Source organism: Enhydra lutris, unplaced genomic scaffold (assembly GCF_002288905.1).
Source record: "Enhydra lutris kenyoni isolate GAN:26980312 unplaced genomic scaffold, ASM228890v2 scaffoldscaffold79, whole genome shotgun sequence".
In the NCBI taxonomy this organism is placed as follows: Eukaryota; Metazoa; Chordata; class Mammalia; order Carnivora; family Mustelidae; genus Enhydra; species Enhydra lutris.
In genome coordinates, this window is record NW_019154163.1 from 8,074,854 (window position 1) to 8,093,825 (window position 18,972).

At 40.7% G+C, this 18,972-nt stretch overlaps 1 protein-coding gene across 1 annotated transcript; it reads right to left on the reverse strand.

Moving 5' to 3' along the window:
• Positions 1 to 16,381: 16,381 nt before the first annotated feature.
• On the reverse strand, positions 16,382 to 16,585 carry LOC111160948 (cytochrome c oxidase subunit 8A, mitochondrial-like). The gene is given in 1 exon segment (XM_022524350.1): positions 16,382 to 16,585. A coding segment is annotated over 1 exon segment (204 nt).
• Positions 16,586 to 18,972: the final 2,387 nt, after the last annotated feature.

Sequence of the window (18,972 nt, forward strand, 5' to 3'; positions counted from 1 at the left end):
TGTGTGTGTGTGTGTGTGTGTGTGTGTGTGTGTGTGTGTGTGTGTGTGTGCATCTCTCTCTGTCTGTCAAATAAACAAATAAAATCTTAAAAAAAAAAAGAAAAAGAAACACAGGCAGCTCGGATCTAGATCCATGATACGCTTCATTATATATGGCCTTGTTAAAGACTGGTTTCTTCTCTCCCCTTCACCCTCCAAATAATAGTTCTCAGGTGTTTATGGCTTTATATTCTATTAAAATGAGTACAGTCCAGTTTTAGAATGAATGGTTTTGTTCCAAAAACTTGATTTTAAGTTCTTGGGAACTCAGAGTTATTTTTCCATAGAAACAGCATTATGCATAATAATTAAGTTCTCAGGCCGAACTGTAGAAATCTATTTAACTTTGTAGAACTGAACCACAGCAATAATAGGACTGATCTAAGCCTTAGGTCTTAGAAGAAGAAGGTCCTTTTCATGGGATGGAGTATAAGGAGAGGGAAGGAAGAGAGTTACCTACCCTTCCTTGAGCAGAGACCCACTCCATCAACAAAATATTCAAATAGCTAAGTTTGCTTTTTGTAGCCCCTTGTTTTATAGAGCTCCTCTTTCCAGACTCTTGAGTGCCAAAACCCTCAGGCTTATCCTAGGAGATCACCTAGGTACTAGTTTCTATTGCTAAGATAACAAAATAACACAAACCTAGTGGCTTGAAATAACAGCCATTTATTAGTTCACAGTTCCCATGGGTTAGAGGTCTGGTATAGCTTGGCTGAACCCTCTGCTCAGGTCTCACAAGTTAAAATAAAGGTATTGCCCAGGGCTGCAGTTCTCATCTGGGCATCAGGGTCTTCTGAGCTCAATCAAGTTAACAAAATTCAATGCCTTGCATATGCAGAACTGAGGTCCGCATTTTCTTGCAAGCTGTCAATCAGGGGCCACTCTCAGCTCCAAGACGTTGCTTACATTCCTTTCCGTTTATCCTCCTCCATTTTCAAACCAACAACAAAGAAACTTCTTATGCATTAAATCCCAATACTACTTCAAAACTCTGACTTTCTGTTCTGCCACTAGTTGGAGAAAAGTTTCTATTTTTTTTTTTAAGATTTTATTTATTTATTTGAGAGAGAAACAGTGAGAGAGAGCATGAGCATGGAGAAGGTCAGAGGGAGAAGCAGACTCCCCATGGAGCTGGGAGCCCGATGTGGGACTCGATCCCGGGACCCCGGGATCATGACCTGAGCCGAAGGCAGTCGTCCAACCAACTGAGCCACCCAGGCGTCCCGAAAAGTTTCTATTTTTTAAAGAAAGATCTCATTGATTACTTCGGGCCTACTCTCAAAATCTCTCTATTTTATGGTCAAGTAATTTAGGACTTTAATTTCATTTGCAAAATCTATTCACAGCAGCTCTAGATTAGTGTTTGATCAAATAACTGATAAAAGGTGTGTGTACAGGAGGAACCCAGGAATCTTAAGAGGCCATCTTAAATTTCTGCCCATCATACCACTAAAGTCAGCTAGGCTTCACAGAGTGACTTATCCTCTCTACCAGAACCCAAACTCTCAGTCCCTGATATCCTAATATTCATGTGTCATGGAGCAAAGTGAGCTAATTATTAGCCTGTAGGCAATGGGCCATTATTTGGCACAGGTATACTAATAAGAGTCTAATAGCCACTTTAAATCTCCTAGAGGTGTTTGTATACATAAAAGAAATCTAATCTAATCTAAACATGATTAATCTAAACATGATTTCATATAGTTTGTTTTCAGGCAGTGTAACAAATTTATGAGAAAAATTAAGGCCATTGATGAAAGATATTTTGGGGCAGAGGTCAAGACCTCTATTTGTTAACCTACTGCTACCTTCTTTATGTCCGGAAGTTCAGCTTTGTCCCTTCCTCCCACAGATTTTCTGAAAATTCACTTTATTTGCTTTACAATGGCTCAACTTCCAGTTGCCTCAGGGGCCTTGGAGAAGAGGGAGGTAAGTAAGGAAGGGGAAGAACAGAAATGACAATAGATTCCTGTGAGAAAGTATCATTTGTGAATCAAGCATTTGTAAGTTAAAGACTATACAAAATATAATTTTAAGGTTTGAGAAAGGCTACTTTCTATACAAAGATCTTTGCATAACAGTTTACAAGTGCCCAAGGAGAAGTCGTAAAACCTCTTTTATCACCTTTAGTTAGAGGGCAAAGGTTGAATTCCTCAAGGACTCATTCCCTGAAGAGGACTTGATTTCATACAAAGGCAGAGGACCTCTCTGTCTCTCTCTCTCTCCCTCACATTAAACTCAAATTTTCAGTTGTTTTTCACTTATCCTGAATTTTCAAATGGATAGTGGGACCTCTTTCTGTCTCACATACCTAATTTAACATGGCCACAAGCAAAATCAGGAATTCAGTTAATAAACAAACTGCCAACTCCTCATTCATATCTCTGGTCCTTCCATTTACCAGGCTAAGTGCTCTGGAGGTATTAAGATATAGGATACCATTCTCATCTTGAAGTAGTTTAGAATCCCATAGAGGAACTGGAACATGTAGAAGTGACAGTGCAATCGAGGCTGGGAATACCAAACAGCTCCCATTTCTTCCTGATTATTAAAGTCCAAGCTCTTTAGCAAGATCAAACCATTCCTGTGTGCCTATGTCTGGTCCAGCCTCATTTCTCACTACCCTCCCTCTATTTTACCTAAAACCAGTTTACATAGTATCCCACCATACTCATTCTGTATATCTTTATTTTTGCCTGGGCTGCTTTTGCCCACCTCTCTTCTTAACCACTCTACATTTTATCCATCTTTCAAGACTTTAGTCTTGAAAACTTTTGTGACCCCAGCAATCTTTCCCTTCTCTGAATTATAATATTAACTATCAGTACTCCTCATTTTGACCTCGGAATACAACTGCTTTGTGTGAAGTCTGTTTTTTATTCACTTAGTCTTTCCTTTCTCTATATCAGCAAGGGCTTAAGAGCCTAAATTTTTAAAACTCTATTTGCTATAATGTTGCCTGGCTCAGTGCTCAGTTAAGACTTGGTTAATCCATTGATCAGAGTCAGGAGAGAGGAGTGAAAGTGGTGGGAAATTACTTCGTAAAGGACACTGAGGCCTCTTAGAGAAGAATGTATCCATTGCTTATGAAGTATCCTATCTAGGTAGCTATTTCATTTCATTTTTTAAAGATTTATTTACTGGGACGCCTGGGTGGCTCAGTTGGTTGGACGACTGCCTTCGGCTCAGGTCATGATCCTGGAGTCCCGGGATCGAGTCCCGCATAGGGCTCCCAGCTCCATGGGGAGTCTGCTTCTCCCTCTGACCTTCTCCTTGCTCATGCTCTCTCTCACTGTCTCTCTCTCAAATAAATAAATAAAATCTTAAAAAAAAGATTTATTTACTTATTTTTAGAGAAAGAGAGAGTGAGCAAGCATGTGCGGGGGCCAGGGGGTGGCACGGGGAAGGGAGAAGGAGAGAGAGAATCTCAAGCAGATTCCCCGGTGAACATAGAGCCTGATGCAGGGCTCAATCTCATGACCCTGAGATCATGATCTGAGCCAAAATCAAGAGTGGGACATTTAGCCAACTGAGCCACCCAGGCACCCCTAGGTAGCTATTTTAGATAGAATAACCACAACAGGGTCAAATTTTTCTCTCAGAAGAATAAGAATAAGCCTAGTAAATTTGGCCAGGTTGTCCTGAGGAAGCTATACCATCAATTTGATGCCCTGTCTTCTCTTAATTGTCCACTTCCATTCCCCAGGAAAGACAAAGCCTAGATCTAAAAAAGTTCATTTCTAGAAAGACAATAATTTTAATAAAAACTTAAAACTTGTCCTGTTATCATAATAACTTGCACAAAGGGGCCCAACCTGATGTTTGAAATGAAAGAGAGTAGACAGGGTCCCAGGGCCTTTCCCTTATTTCTATCCCTCTATTTCTCTTGCCTTTAGGCACCTCTGTCAAAACTTCAAACTAATTGTGTACAGAGACCCTATCTTACTTTCAGCTTTAATTTCCAGAGCAGAGCCTAACACAGTCCCTGCAAATGTATTTTCATGCCTAGAAAAGGCTTATTAAAATGAAAGTTTAAACATGGACACTTAGAAGTTAGAGATAAATTATATCCAGTATTGGGAGCAGGACAGAGTGGATATACTGGCTAATCTACTACCAACAAATAATTACTGAGCACCTCATGCAAGACTCTGTGATTGATGCTTCAAGGAATACGGAGATAAGTAATACATGATCCCTGCCCTCCAAAAATTCAAAGACTCATTGTGAAGACAAGACATACTCACAAATGAAACACTTCCAGAAAAATATCAGTTTAGCACAGAAGAAATGATCAGACTTGAAGTCAGGAGTAGAGCTGGGGGCCTATTGGCTATTAATGTATTTATGACCTTGGACAAATGACCTCTCTGAACATGTTTCCTCCTTCTTGCTGCATCTAACTCACAGGGTTATATAGTGGGTCAGAAAAGTGAGAGTATTTACACATGTGAAAAAGGGTAAAATGCCATAATAAAGTATAACATAGTTAGAATATCAAATTGTTATTGTGCTAAGCAGTGAGGCTCAGACTATAGGTACAGCTCAGACTGTAGGTATGCTCTTTGAAGGTACCATCACCACAACAGGAAACCCAGGCAGGAATTTCAGGAGGAAAGAGGTCAGTTGCCCCCCCGCACCTTATTTACCACTTTTTAAAAACTAATTTTTAAGGTATGATTGACACACAAAAGCCATATTTATTTAATTATATAACATGATAACATGATAAGTTTGGAGATAAGTATGCACCCATGAAACCATCACCACAGTCTATGACATGAACATATCCATCACTTCTAAAACTTTTCTCCCATCTTCTTATTTATTAATTTTTTGTGATAAGATAATAATATAAGATCTATCCTCTTACCAAATACAACACAGTATTGTTAACTATTGTATTGTGCACTATGCTACACAGGAAATCTCTAGGATTTATTCATCTTGCATAACTAAAACTTTGTGCTCATTTCCCCCTCCCTTCAACCCATGGCAACTACCATTCTATGCTTTGCTTCTATGAGTTTGACTATTTTAGATTCCTCATATAAGTGATATAATGTAATGTTTATCCTTCTGTGTCTGGTTCTTTCACTTAGCATAATGTCCTCTAGGTTTATGAGAAAGGAGAGTTCTTAATAAATAAATCGCCCCTGGTCTCCTTCATTCTCTTTTTGATCCCAGGACCCTGGGATCATGACCTGAGCTGAAGGCAGAGGCTTAACCCACTGAGCCACCCAGGCGCCCCTAGATGAAATAAATTTTTAAAAATTTTTATTTATTTTTAAAATTTCTTTTCATTGTTCCAGAATTCATTGTTTATGCATCACACCCAGTGCTCCATGCAAAACATGCCCTCCATAATACCCACCACCACGCTCACCCAAACTCCCACCCTCCCACCCCTCCAAAACCCTAAGATGGTTTCTCAGAGTCCACAGTCTCTCATGGTTCATCTCCCCCTCCAATTTCCCCCAACTCCCTTCTCCTCTCCATCTCCCAATGTCCTCCATGTTATTTCTTATGCTCCAGAAGTAAGTGAAACCATATGATACTCTCTGCTTGACTTATTTCACTCAGCATAATCTCCTCCAGTCCCATTTACATTGATACAAAAGTTGGGTATTCATCCTTTCTGATGGAGGCATAATACTCCATTGTATATATGGACCATATCTTCTTTATCCATTCGTCCATTTTTCCCAGCACCATTTACTGAAGAGACTCTCTTTTTTCTACTGCATATTTTTCCTGCTTTGTTGAAGATTATTTGACCATAGAATTGAGGGTCCATATCTGGGCTCTCTACTCTGTTCCACTGGACTATGTGTCTATTTTTGTGCCAGTATCATGCTGTCTTGGTGATCACAGCTTTGTAGTAAAGCTTGAAATCAGGCAGTGTGATGCCCCCAGCTTTGTTTTTCTTTTTCAACATTTCCTTAGCAATTCAGAGTCTCTTCTGATTCCATATAAGTTTTAGGATTGTTTGCTCCAACTCTTTGAAAAATGTTGGTGGAATTTTGATTGGAATGGTACTGAAAATATAGATTGCTCTAGGCAGTATAGACATTTTAACAATGTTTATTCTTCCGATCCATGAGCTTGGAATGGTCGTCCATCTTTTTGTGTCTTCTTCAATGTCTTTCATGAGTGTTCTGTAGTTCCTCAAGTACAGATCCTTTACCTCTTGGGTTAGGTTTATTCCCAGGTATCTTATGGTTCTTGGTGCTATAGTAAACAGAATCAATTCTCTCATTTCCCTTTCTGTATTTTTATTGTTAGTGTATAAGAAAACAACTGATTTCTGTACATTGATTTTGTATCCTGCCACATTACTGAATTGCTAGGAACTACAGAACATTCATGAAAGAAATGTTTGCTCCACCTCTTTGAAAAATGCCAGTGGAATTTTGATTGGAATGGCACTGTATCTTGTCAAATGCTTTTTCTGCATCAATTGAGAGGACCATATGGTTCTTCTCTCTTCTCTTATTGATTTGTTCTATCACATTGATTGATTTGTGAATGTTGAACCACACTTGCAACCCAGGGATAAATCCCACGTGGTCATGGTGGATAATCTTTTTAATGTGCTGTTGGATCCTATGAGCTAGGATCTTGTTGAGAATCTTAGCATCCATATTCCTCAGGGATATTGGTCTGAAATTCTCCTTTTTGGTGGGGTCTTTGCCTGGTTTGGAGATCAGGGTAACACTGGCTTCATAAAAAGAGACTGGAAGTTTTCCTTCTGCTTCAATTTTTTGAAACAGCTTCAGGAGAATAGGTGTTATTTCTTCTTTGAAAGTTTGCTAGAATTCCCCAGGGAATCCGTCAGGCCTTGGGCTCTTGCTTTTTGGGGGCTTTTTGATCATTGCTTCAATCTCATTACTAGATATTGGTCTATTCAGGTTGTCAATTTCTTCCTGATTCAGTTTTGGAAGTTTATAGTTTTCCAGGAATACATCCATTTTATCTAGGTTGCTTAACTTATTGGCATGTAACTGTTGATAATAATTTCTGATGATTGTTTCTATTTCCTTGGTGTTAGTTGTGATCTCTCCCTTTTCATTCATAATTTTATTAATTTGGGTCCTTTCTCTTTTCTTTTGGATTAGTCTAGGCAATGGTTTATTGATCTTACTGATTCTTTCAAAAAACAGCTTCTACTTTCATTGATATGTTCTACTGTATCTCTAGTTTCTATCTCACCGATCTCTGCTTTTATTTCCCTTCTTGCGCATGGGGTTGGCTTAATTTGTTGTTGATTCTCCCGTTCTTTAAGGTGTAGAGACAGCTGGTGTATTCTGGATTTTTCAATTTTTTTTGAGAGAGGCTTGGATGGCTATTTATTTCCCCCTTAGGACCACCTTTGCTTTATTCTATAGGTTATGGACCGAAGTGTCTTCATTCTCATTGGTTTCCATGAATTGTTTAAGTTCTTCTTTGATTTCCTGGCTGATCCAAGCATTCTTAAGCAAGGTGGTCTTTAGCTTCCAGGTGTTTGAATTCCTTCCAAACTTCTCCTTGTGGTTGAGCTCCAGTTTCAAAGCATTGTGATCTGAGAATATGGAGGGAATAATCTCAGTCTTTTGGTATTGGTTGAGTCCTGATTTGTGACCCAGTGTGCAGACTATTCTGGAGAAAGTCCCATGTGCATTTGAGAAGAATGAGTATTCTGTTGTTTTAGGGTGGAATGTTCTGTATATATCTATGAGGTCCCTCTGGTCCAATGTGTCATTCAATGCTCTTGTTTCTTTATTGATTTTCTGCTTGGATGATCTGTCTAATACTGAGAGTGGCATGTTAAGAACCCCTACTATTAATGTATTCATATCAATATGACACATTATCTTGATTAACAGTTGTTTTATGTAGTTGGCTGCTCCCATATTGGGAGCATAAATATTTACAATTGTTAGATCTTCTTGGTGGATAGACCCTTTAATAATGATGTAGTGTCCTTCTGTAGTTTAAAATCTAATTTATTTGATATGAGAATCACTACCCCAGCCTTCTTTTGTGGCCCATTGGCATGAAAGATGCTTCTCCATCCTTTCACCTTCAGTCTGGGTGTATCCTTAGGTTCAAAATGGGTCTATTGTAGACAACATATTGATGGGTTCTGTCGTTTTATCCAATCTGCAACCCTATGCCATTTTATGGGCACATTTAGGCCATTCATGTTGAGAGTGATTATTGAGAGATATGTTTTTATTGACACTGTGTTACCTGTGAAATCCTTATTTCTATAGACTGACTCCATAAATTTCTGTTCAATGGTATTCTTGGGTTTTTTCTTCTTTTATAGAAACCCCCTTAATATTTCTTGGTGATCACATACTCTTTTGAACCTTGCCTTCTTAGAAGCTCTTTATCTCTCCATCCATTTTGAATGTCAGTCTTGCTGGATAAAGTATTCTTGGCTGCATGTTCTTCTCATTTAGTGCCCTGAATACATCTTGCCAGCCCTTTCTGGTTTGCTAGGTTTCTGTGGACAGGTCTGACATTATTCTGATGGGCCTTCCTCTGTACATAAGGAATCTCTTCCCCTTAGGTGTTTTCAAGATCTCCTGTCTAAAATTATGTTTCATCATTTTCACAATGAAGTGTCTTGAGGTCTTTCTAGATTCTATGATCTTGGGGGCAAACCTTTCTGTCTCTAGGGCACAAACGCTGGTTCCATTCACCAGATTAGGAAAATTTTTATGGAAAATTTGTTCAGCTATAACCTCTTGTCTTCTTTCTTTCTCCTCCCCCTCAGAGATTCCAATAGTTCTGATGTTGGAACCGTCTCATGGTGTCATTTATTTCCCTAAATCTGTTTTCATGGCTTCTGAGCTGTTTTTTCTAGGCCTCCTCCAGATCCTTTTTCTCTATGAGTTTGTCCTCTAGATCACCAATTCTATCTTTTGCCTCTAGCTCTATCTTTTACACTAGCTGTTAGAAAATTTAGATTAGATTGGAACTCATTGATAACATTGTTAACATCATCCCTGGTGGCTTTCACTTCTGCCCTGATCAATTCCATGTTGTCATTAATGGTTTTCTCCAACCTAGCCATTGCCTGGATAATTGTTAGCCTGACTTCCCTTTCTGACATACTGCTTATGTCCACATCCAATAGCTCTGAAGGAGAGGGCACAGTCTCTGAATTTTTCCTCTGTCAGGCATTCCAACTCCTAGTCATTTTGGTGAGATATGGCTGAGGGGATGTGTAGCTGAATGTATCAACCGTGGTCCAGGCAAGGTGAAATAAATTTTTAATGAAGGTTAAAGGTAATCTTTAAAAGTTGTGACAGGTAGTCACAAAAAGATATAGTTTGAGGTATATGGATGGGAACTCTAATGACTTCTCCCTACCATTTCCTATTTGGAGATAAAGAGATACTGAATCTGACTTAGTCCCTGCCTTCAAATAAAACCAGTCAACCAATTGAATACTTTCCGGGGGCCAGAGAGGTAACATAAATGAATTAAGTTACCAGAGAGAAGACAATAGGGAGTTGCAGAGACTATGAACAACTAGAGAATGTATTTTTCATATGATGACATTTTTATTTAAAAAATGGGACAACAGTAAACCTGAACAATAAACCTCAAAAGACCTGTCCACTTACCCAAAAAATCAGCCTAGAAAGGTACTTGATTGCTCTCTTGTCTCTTTCTTGACCAAGTGGCATGCACACAGCCTAACCCCTTTCCAACTCTGCAAATTTTTCACTTAAAGAAAGAGGAGTCCAGCAGTGGCAATGAGGACCATAAGGTAAGGATAAGAAAACTGGAAACCTGAATTTTAGCCCCAGCTCTGACCTTGCCTTTCAACAGCATATTCCCAAGTACCTCATGCCTATTTAGAGGTACCCAATCCTAAATATCCTCCCCAACAAGTGGGGGTATGTCTTTGAGCCTCAGTGTCCTTGACTATAAAAATATTTAGATTAGAATTGCCCTTTGACTGAGACATTCTATATTTAAACTTGGGGTGAGAAAGGTGGAGTATTGATAGTATATTTTTTGTTACCCATGCCAGCATTCCCTCCTTCCTCTGGTCTTGGGAACAGCCCACCTTAATTTTGGATTGTCTCAGACTTAAATGACTTAGTTTTCATTGGATAAAAATATTTTTTCCTTGCAAATTTGCCATTAGTCAGAGAAGAGGGCTACTCTTGTAAGAGAACAATCAATACCTCCTTGATCCCCTGCTGCTTCAGGCAGGGGAGAGGGATTGGATATAGAAGGTGAAAGTGAAGAAGTGATACTTGAGGAAAGAAATGACAGTGGCTGTACAGAAGATCTCGAATGGAACTTTGGCCTTTGACCCCTTTGCTCCGCAGTCCTGTGGCCCATATCCACCTCAGCCATTTCTCAGTTTTCTACCAACTTTCACTTAGTGCCTATTGCAGAGTATCCCATCCTGGTTACCACACCCAAAAGAAGCATGAAGATTGTGGTGCCACGGGAAGCCAGGTAGGCTACAATTGCCTTGTGAATATGTGTATTTGGGGTAGAGGGACAAAGGGCAATGGAATCCAGGGGTCACCTCTCCTCACGTTAGAATGAACAACTAAAAGGCCTGGCTGGTAGGGGGACCCTCTAGGAGAAAGGCAAAGGAATTTTACTCAGAAGGATGGCACCAACCAAGTTGAAGTGGGTTGTGATTTCCCAGAGCCTGTGGGTAGGTTATTTGCACAGGAAACTCACAGGTGGGGGGTTGGGGCTGAAAGGGGGAATGTAAGTAGTTGAGCCTGGTCCAGGAGGCAGTAACTCTGAAAGATGGAATAGCAGAGCTTTCCCTCCAAACTCTATAGGTAGTTCAACTGCCTGGGACAAAAAAGGCTCCAACTCAGAAATACTCTCTAACTCTAAGCATCTCCCCATGGAGGGGAGATAGACAGCCATCCCTACTGATTTTGTTCTATCCTGGGGTTTGGCTAGGAACTTTTTAGGAAAATCACCATTCTCTAAGATTTGCCTGTCTTAAGATAAAACAAAGGTCTATTCAGCCTCAAACAAGGCAATCCTTCAACCCAAGAAACTGACTTTTCTCCAAGGGCTCCTAAAGAGGAAGTCAAGAGGAGGGTAGGGTAGCATAAAGTGCTGCTTTACCTTGTTGTACAGCTCTGGTGCTCAACTTTCTCACTGATCCTTTTATTGGAGAATATGAGGCCAATACTGATAAGTGTAACTCCTAAGGCTTTTCTCACCACTACCCTCCTCAAAAAACAGAGAACAGATGCCTCGTGGAGAAGTTTTTATAAACTTCCTTTAGTTCCTCTTCTATCCACTTGTCCCCCATCCTGAAATTCCTCTACTTTATTCCTTTTCCTTCTCTCTAGCCTTTGTGTCTGTACTTCACATGAAGCCAAAACATCAAAACGGGTGAGCCATTCAAGTCCATACCCTCTAATGGAGGGGCAATCTCCCCAGATTTCCATGGGTCTCCTTCCCAAGAAAATCCATCCAATGATGTGAAGTTAGAGGAGAAAATCCCCTGAGAGAGTAAGAATGAGGTAAGGCAAATGTATATATGTTTTCTTAGTCAGAGAGGGCTATCTGGGAAACACATAAACACACACACACACACACACACATCCCCCCCTGTATGTGTCTTTATCTGTTGTGTGTGAACATGTGTCTAATGTGTATATACATGAGTGTTGAAAGTATAGTGTATGTGGTTATGGGAATAGAATCTTAAATTAAGTTGTACATAGCATTGCTTTCTTGACACTCTATGAGTTATGTCAATCATTTTCTAGGAAGTGATTAAATGGCCCCAAGAGTAATTTTTCTCAGGTTTTCTAGGTTGGTACCATAGCAAGCTGCCAGACACCGGTAGAAGAAGCATTGCCAAGAGAAAAGAGAGGGGCTGTACTTGAATCCCCAAAGGCAGTGAGTGGTAGACTCACTGAAGCCAGGCTTAGCCAACCTGATGAAGCTTTCCTCCCTTGGACCTTGACTCTGGCCTGATTATAGCACCAAGTTTCACCGAATTTTCTGTGACAGATCGCTGAGGATCCCAATTATCTGGATACCATTTTGAGAAGTATCAGCCTAGGCCTTACATCTCCAAAGGATAGACAAGTGTCCACACCTAAGACTAGACCAAAAGCAGAGTGCTGGTGGCACTGAGTAGGAAAGGAGAAGTGAGCCTTCAGAAAAATTAGAAAGCAGGTGAAGCTGAATGCTTGCATCTCTCCTTTCCTGAGACATGTCTCTCTCAGACAACTTGTCTACTCCCATCCTAATTTATTTACTTGATATCTAAAACCTAACCCATTTCCTGGTATTAATGAATGGAATATGGACCATTTTCCCACTTAGACAGCTATTTCATATCTGAAAACTCTTAGAGATTATGTGTCCAATTCCCCCAATTCTTCTCTACGAAACTGAATTCCATAATATGGACATGATTTGTCCAAAGTTATACAGCAAGTTGTAGAACTGCAAATGTCTCCTGATTCCTTGATCTTTGTTTTCTATGACAACAGCAGTTAATCTTAACCTCTATTCTGTTGATTAGCTACCTTATATTTCCATTGGCTTTCCATGGGTGGGAGAACAGATCTATCTCCAGGTTCAGGATACCCCATTTATGTCTTTCAATGTAAGACCTATTTTTTTCCAGTCTCCTCATTTTCTTACCTGTATGTATGTCACACTGGCTCCAGCAAAACTCATTTGCTTGTCAAGGCCCCAAGTGCCCACTCTGAGGAAGGAGGAAGGATTTCCAGTCACAACCCAAGAGGGTGACTCTGCCCTACATAACTCTTCCTATGGCTTGATTCCCAAGGTACTTAATGGACATGCCCTTGGAAGAACAATTGGTTCTGAAACTACAATAAGTATGATAGTGAGTTGAAAACCACCTATGGAGGCCCAGGTACCTCAATATTAAGGCTGAGAACCGAGCAGGAAGGCCAGAGATTCTAGATGGGGAAAGGGAGATATTTCCTTTGTCTTTGCTTATCCCTTATGCCTGCCCCCACAAAGTACAAAAATGGTGCACTTCACTTTAAAAAAGACAAAATAAGCTCCAAGAGTTTCAGTATATTGTTCACAGACATATAATGAAATTACATTTCCTATTGAATCCCAATTCACTTCATTCACACTTCTCTCCAGACTTATCTCCTAATTTATTCATTAAAGACTTTACCCATTACTCATCAACCAAAAAAGTCAAGATGCATGTCTGAGTGTTCAACTATCCTTGATTTCTGTTTCTTCAGCTATTTCTTCATTTAGCTTGAGTGGGTAGGTCATATTTTTCACCAAACTACTTGATTGTTCCTTATTGTTTGATTCCACAACCCTGGTTTTAGCAAATAATGCACTTCTTTTTTAAAAGATTTTATTTATTTATTAGAGAGAGAGAGAGCGAGCGAGAGTATGAGTAGGGGGAAGGGCAGAGGGTGAGGGAGAAGCAGAGTCGCCACTGAGCAGCGAGGGGCTCAATCCCAGGCCCCTGGAATTACAACCTGAGCCAAAGGCAGATGCTTAGCCAACTAAGCCACCCAGGTGTCCTGCAAAAATGCCACCTCTAAATGAAACCTGGGGAAGGAATAGGGAGGAGAGAAAATAGAAGAAAAGGAGAATGAGTTTGGAATATGTTTGTCTTTCTTCTCAGATTGATCTTTTTCTGATGAAGAGAAAAATTGCTATTCAAGTCAGCTCCCACATAGGACTAGAGATTTGGGATTTTGAAATGGGGGAAAGTAAGGGATGAGAAAAGATAAGGCAGAAAAGAGGAGTGAGTGAAGATAAGGAGTAAGTGAGTGTAGGTGCAGGTGTGGGAAGTTAGTAGCATAGAGTGATAGGAGTAAGGGCAGAAAATAAAGAGTAGGAGGGAACATGTAGAGCAAGGAGGGAGAAGTGTTGAGGAAGGAGCTCTAAAGTTTAGTCTCAGAGAAAGTGCTGTACATTTGTGCCACTGTAGCTCAGAAGTATGTGTATCTGTGTCTGTCTGTGTGTGTGTGTGTGAGAGAGAGAGAGAGAGAGAGAGAGAGAGACAGAGAGACAGAGACAGAGACGGAGATAGACCAGATGGACAGAGACGAGATAAAGAGTTTAAAGGCTGGCATCCCAGAATTCAGAGGTGCTCACTAGCACACTCAGGAATGAATCTCTGTTCAGATGTATTCTCAAGAAGTAAAACGTGAGAAAATGAGTTAGATGAGTCTGCAATTTTTTAAAAGATTTATTTATTTGTGTGAGATAGTGTATGAGTTGGGGGAGGGGCAGAGAGAAAGAGAGGGGAGAGAGAGAAAGAATCTTAGGCAAACTCCCCACTGAGTTCAGAGTCTGAAGCAGGGTCCAAACCCATGACTCTGAGATCATGACTCTAGACAAAGCCAAGAGTCAGATGCCCAACAGACTGAGCCACCCAGGTGCCCTGAGTCTACGTTTTTGATTAGAGATTTCCACTTTGGATTTGTCTCGAAAACTTCCAAAATGGAGGAGGCTGGGTGGCTCAGTCATTAAGGGACCGCCTTCTGCTCAGGTCATGATCCCAGGGTTCTGGGATCGAGCCCCACGTTGGACTCTCTGCCGGCGGGAAGCCTGCTTCTCCCTCTCCGTCTCCCCTTGCTTGTGTTCCCTCTCTCACTACTTATCTCTATGTCAAATAAATAAAATCTTAAAAAAAAATTCCAAAATGATGTAAACCTGATCAGAGAATTAGTGACGGAAAATATTCCATTTGTAAATGTAGCCATAACTTTCTAGAGAGGAAGGTGTTTAGTGTTTGTTCAGACAAGCAACTTCCTCTAAACCCCCTCAGCCAAGGAATTTAGAGGTGGAGAGTAGGCAAGAATATGCAATATGGACCTGTCATGTATTTTTCTTCTTTAATGCAATAAGGATAAACTTGGCTTTCTCTTAGATTTTCTTCTCCTTACTATTCCTACCCAGGATGCCCCTACCTTCAGCTCTACAATTCCAACTCAGATACCTGGACAACTTTGTCTATAAGAACTCCAGCCCAGAATCCTGCTGCTCCAGGGCATCTTTCTGGAGACCAACTGTATTTCATTTTACTTCTCTCCTTCACGTTTTGGTCAGTGGGAGGTGGCAACACTAACAGTGTGAAGAGCAGCAATGGAGGCAATGGAGAAAAACACAGAAGGAGGCTCCTTTCTCATACCAAGTCCACCAACATATACACAGGCCCTGGCCTCTAAGAGTAGAGCATTTATTATCCATACCTGAAAAGTCAGAAATGGTGAGCTAAGAATTTGAGCTTTTTTCTTTCTCTTCCTATGTTACTGAACTTTCTAAGTTTATGGTTTTCTGCTCTTATTGGTTATTTCTTATGGAAGCAGAAACCCCCTGAGAGGATCCATCCCTTCATATCTCCTGATACTTTTCCATCCGACTACATCTTCTTTTAGCTTGGAAAGGGTAGAACTGGGTCTCCTGAAATTGTCACTATTGCTCAGTACTTTAGGGAACACCCCACTTGTGTTGCTCTTTAGTTCTTCTTTTCTTTTTTCCAAATTATTCATTTATTTCTAAAGTCAAAATTATGACCTTCTGAGATTTCATTTGAGTTCATCTCTTCCTTTCCTCAAGATGATCCCAAGGGTCTCTTTTCCAAAACTGTCAAACAACTGAGCATCATGGTCTAGTGGTTCTGAAGTCGTATTTTTCCCATTCCCCCCAAACCTCTGTTGTGTTTTCTTGCTTCTGTTTCTTAGCTGATTTTCTCCTACCTACCACTCCTCCCAGTTTAGGTTCTCTGGGATATGCATGATAAAATGAAGAGGAAGGCTAGACGCAAGGCAGAATATTGCTATCATTCTCTAGCCTGGTAACAGCTAAATTTCCATAAATGTATGTATATGTGTTCATTTATGAAGGGTAGTATTTGGATCTTAAATTTTGATATTTTCCCAAATAAGTGGATGCAAGAAGAGGAGCCATTAAATGGCAAATGTATCTTATTTTTCAATAAAATACATTGTAGCTTTACCACTACTGTAGCGAGTCTGTCAGTTTGACTGATACTATTTTTATAGAAACTCATACAATTTTCATTACTGGTAAAAATAAGAAGGCAAAGAGGCTGAATAGAGTCCATTTGTTTATTTTTTTTCAAGGTTTGAATAGACTTTATTGTTACAAGGAGGACCCTAACAAGCAGGGACTTATAAACAAAATATATAGTCCCAGGATGTCACCATGGAGAAATCAAGAGGCCGTGATTACAGAATAGGTCACTGTAGTTGAAGGACATGATCCAGCGAAGGCCAGCCAAGAAAGCAGCAGACATGATCAGGACAGGCCAGCGGTGGTGAGGTCACAGGGTGAAAGGACAGAACAGCTTTCTTCACTCTCACTTCTTGTAGCTCTCCAGATGTGACAGAACCCAGCCCAATGGCAGGAGGAAACACAGGAAGCAGGAAGTGAGCCCAATGGCAACATCCATGGTCCTGAGCTGCTCTCATGGTGGCTTGGAATGGATCTAGGCACACAGCACCAGGAGCCTCCAGGCTAGGCCTGCCAGACCCCTCAGCAGCAGTGGTGTCAGTATGGACATGACCACACAGAATGACTGCAGACAGTGGTCACAGGAGCCCAAGATTGGGAAGCATTTCTTTATTAAAGAGTTCCTGCTTTGTGCCAGCCACTGGGACTGGAGCCAAGGATACATTCAAATATGAATAAACCATGGTTCCTGCTTTCAAGATACAGCACTGTAAGCATCCTAAAAATAATGCTGTTTAATTTTTTTCAAGATTTATTTATTTGAGGGGAGGAGGGGCAGAGGGAGAAGGAATCCAGAAGCAGTCTCTTTGCTGAGTGCAGAGCCTAAGCAAGTCTTGATACCAGAACCCTGAGATCATGACCTGAACTGCAATCAAGAGTTGGCTGCTCAGCCACTTTGGAGAACAGTGTGGAGATTCCTCAAGAAATTAAAAATAGAGGGGCGCCTGGGTGGCTCAGTGGTTTAAGCCTCTGCCTTCAGCTCAGGTCATGATCTCGGGGTCCTGGGATCGAGCCCCACATCGGGCTCTCTGCTCAGTGGGGAGCCTGCTTCTCCCTCTCTCTCTGCCTGCCTCTCTGCCTACTTGTGATCTGTCTCTCTCTGTGTCAAAGAAATAAATAAAAAAAATCTTTAAAAAAAAGAAATTAAAAATAGAGCTTCCCTATGACTCTGCAATTGCACTACTGGGTATTTACCCCAAAGATACAGATGTAGTGAAAAGAAGGGCCATTTGTACCCCAATGTTTATAGCAGCAATGGCCATAGTCGCCAAACTGTGGAAAGAACCAATGGATGAATGGATAAGGAAGATGTGGTCCATATACACTATGGAGTATTATGCCTCCATCAGAAAGGATGAATACCCAACTTTTGTATCAATATGGATGGGACTGGAAGAGATTATTCTGAGTGAAATAAGTCAAGCAGAGAGACCCAATTATCATATGGTTTCACTTATTTGTGGAGCATAACAAATAGCATGGAGGACATGGGGAGATGGAGAGGAGAAGGGAGTTGAGGGAAATTGGAAGGGGAGGAGAACCATGAGGGACTATGGACACTGAAAAACAACCTGAGGGTTTTGAAGGGGCAGGGGGTGGGAGGTTGGGGGGACCAGGTGGTGGGTATTGGGGAGGGCACGTATTGCATGGAGCACTGGGTGTGGTGCAAAAACAATGAATACTGTTACACTGAAAAGAAATTAAAAAAAAAGAAAAAAGAAAAAAAAAGAGTTGGCTGCTCAACTGACTGAGCCACCTAGGTGTCCCAATTAGAAATAATTTTAAAAATGCTAGAAGAGAAGGAAATAATTTCTCGTGATGTGATCATCAGAGAATGCTACAAAGAGAAGTAAGACTTGAATTGGACTTTATATTGAAATAAGCACATTTCATATAAAAGCGTAGAAATAGGAATATGCAGGGTTTGGCTGAAGTAGAAAGCACATATATGTGAAAAGTGGGTGATAAGTGAAAAAGGCAGAAAAAGCATAAGCTGGAAACTCAGAACCCCTTATTCATGGTGTTGGTCTTTGATTGGACAGGATCTAAAACTCCTAGGGTCGTTACCATAAAACTTTGTCCAGCTCAGATAGGTGACAGAAACTGTGGTCTTTGGCATGAGCTGAGTGAGTGGTATATATAAGGGTAAGTAGAGGTTAAGGAAGAAGAGTATTTGCATGGAAGAGGGCATCTGATCTGGGGCTAGTTAATAAATGCTTTGGAGCCTAGGGTCCTGAAAACTAGAATGAAGGCAGGGGTTAGAGACAAAAGAAACATGAACTTTCTCAGTACCACACAGAAACGCAAGCAGCAAAGAAGATAGTGTAATGGGAAATAGGAAAACCACCATTCTGGCTTTGCTAGAATTTGCTGCATGACCGTGGGAAGGCCATTACTACTGTCCTGGCTTCAGTTTCCCTATCTGTGAAGAGAAAAAGTTTATTCAGCAATCATTAAAATACCTTGCAGTTTTGACATTGTATGTTGGATAGTTGAAGACCAGAGTTGTGGTAAAGGCTGAGCATGTCTACGATGGGAGTATGGGAGTGGGACAGAGGAGCCCAGAAAGCCCTGATGCCTGCCTGAAATCCATTTTGTAGAGGAAAAAGACTTCCATTCCATTATCGTATAAAGATAATGTCAGAAAAATCTTTCCTGAAACTCTGAAGAGAAGGATAAGTCCAGAACATTGCTGCCTGTGTGCCTCAGTGGGCAGGGAGCACCACAGAGAGGCCCACAGATGAAAGTGTCTGTGCTCTTAAGTCAAACATCAAGTTAACAGTCTAGCTTTGGTCCTTTCTGTGAGCCAATCAGTCCCTCTACTGATTATAGCAAGTCAATGGAGAGTTATCTGACTTCATCATGATTTCCAGAGCCAGGTGGTTGGGGCATAACATCCCATATCACAGGGTCAGATCTATATATGGGAAGAATAGG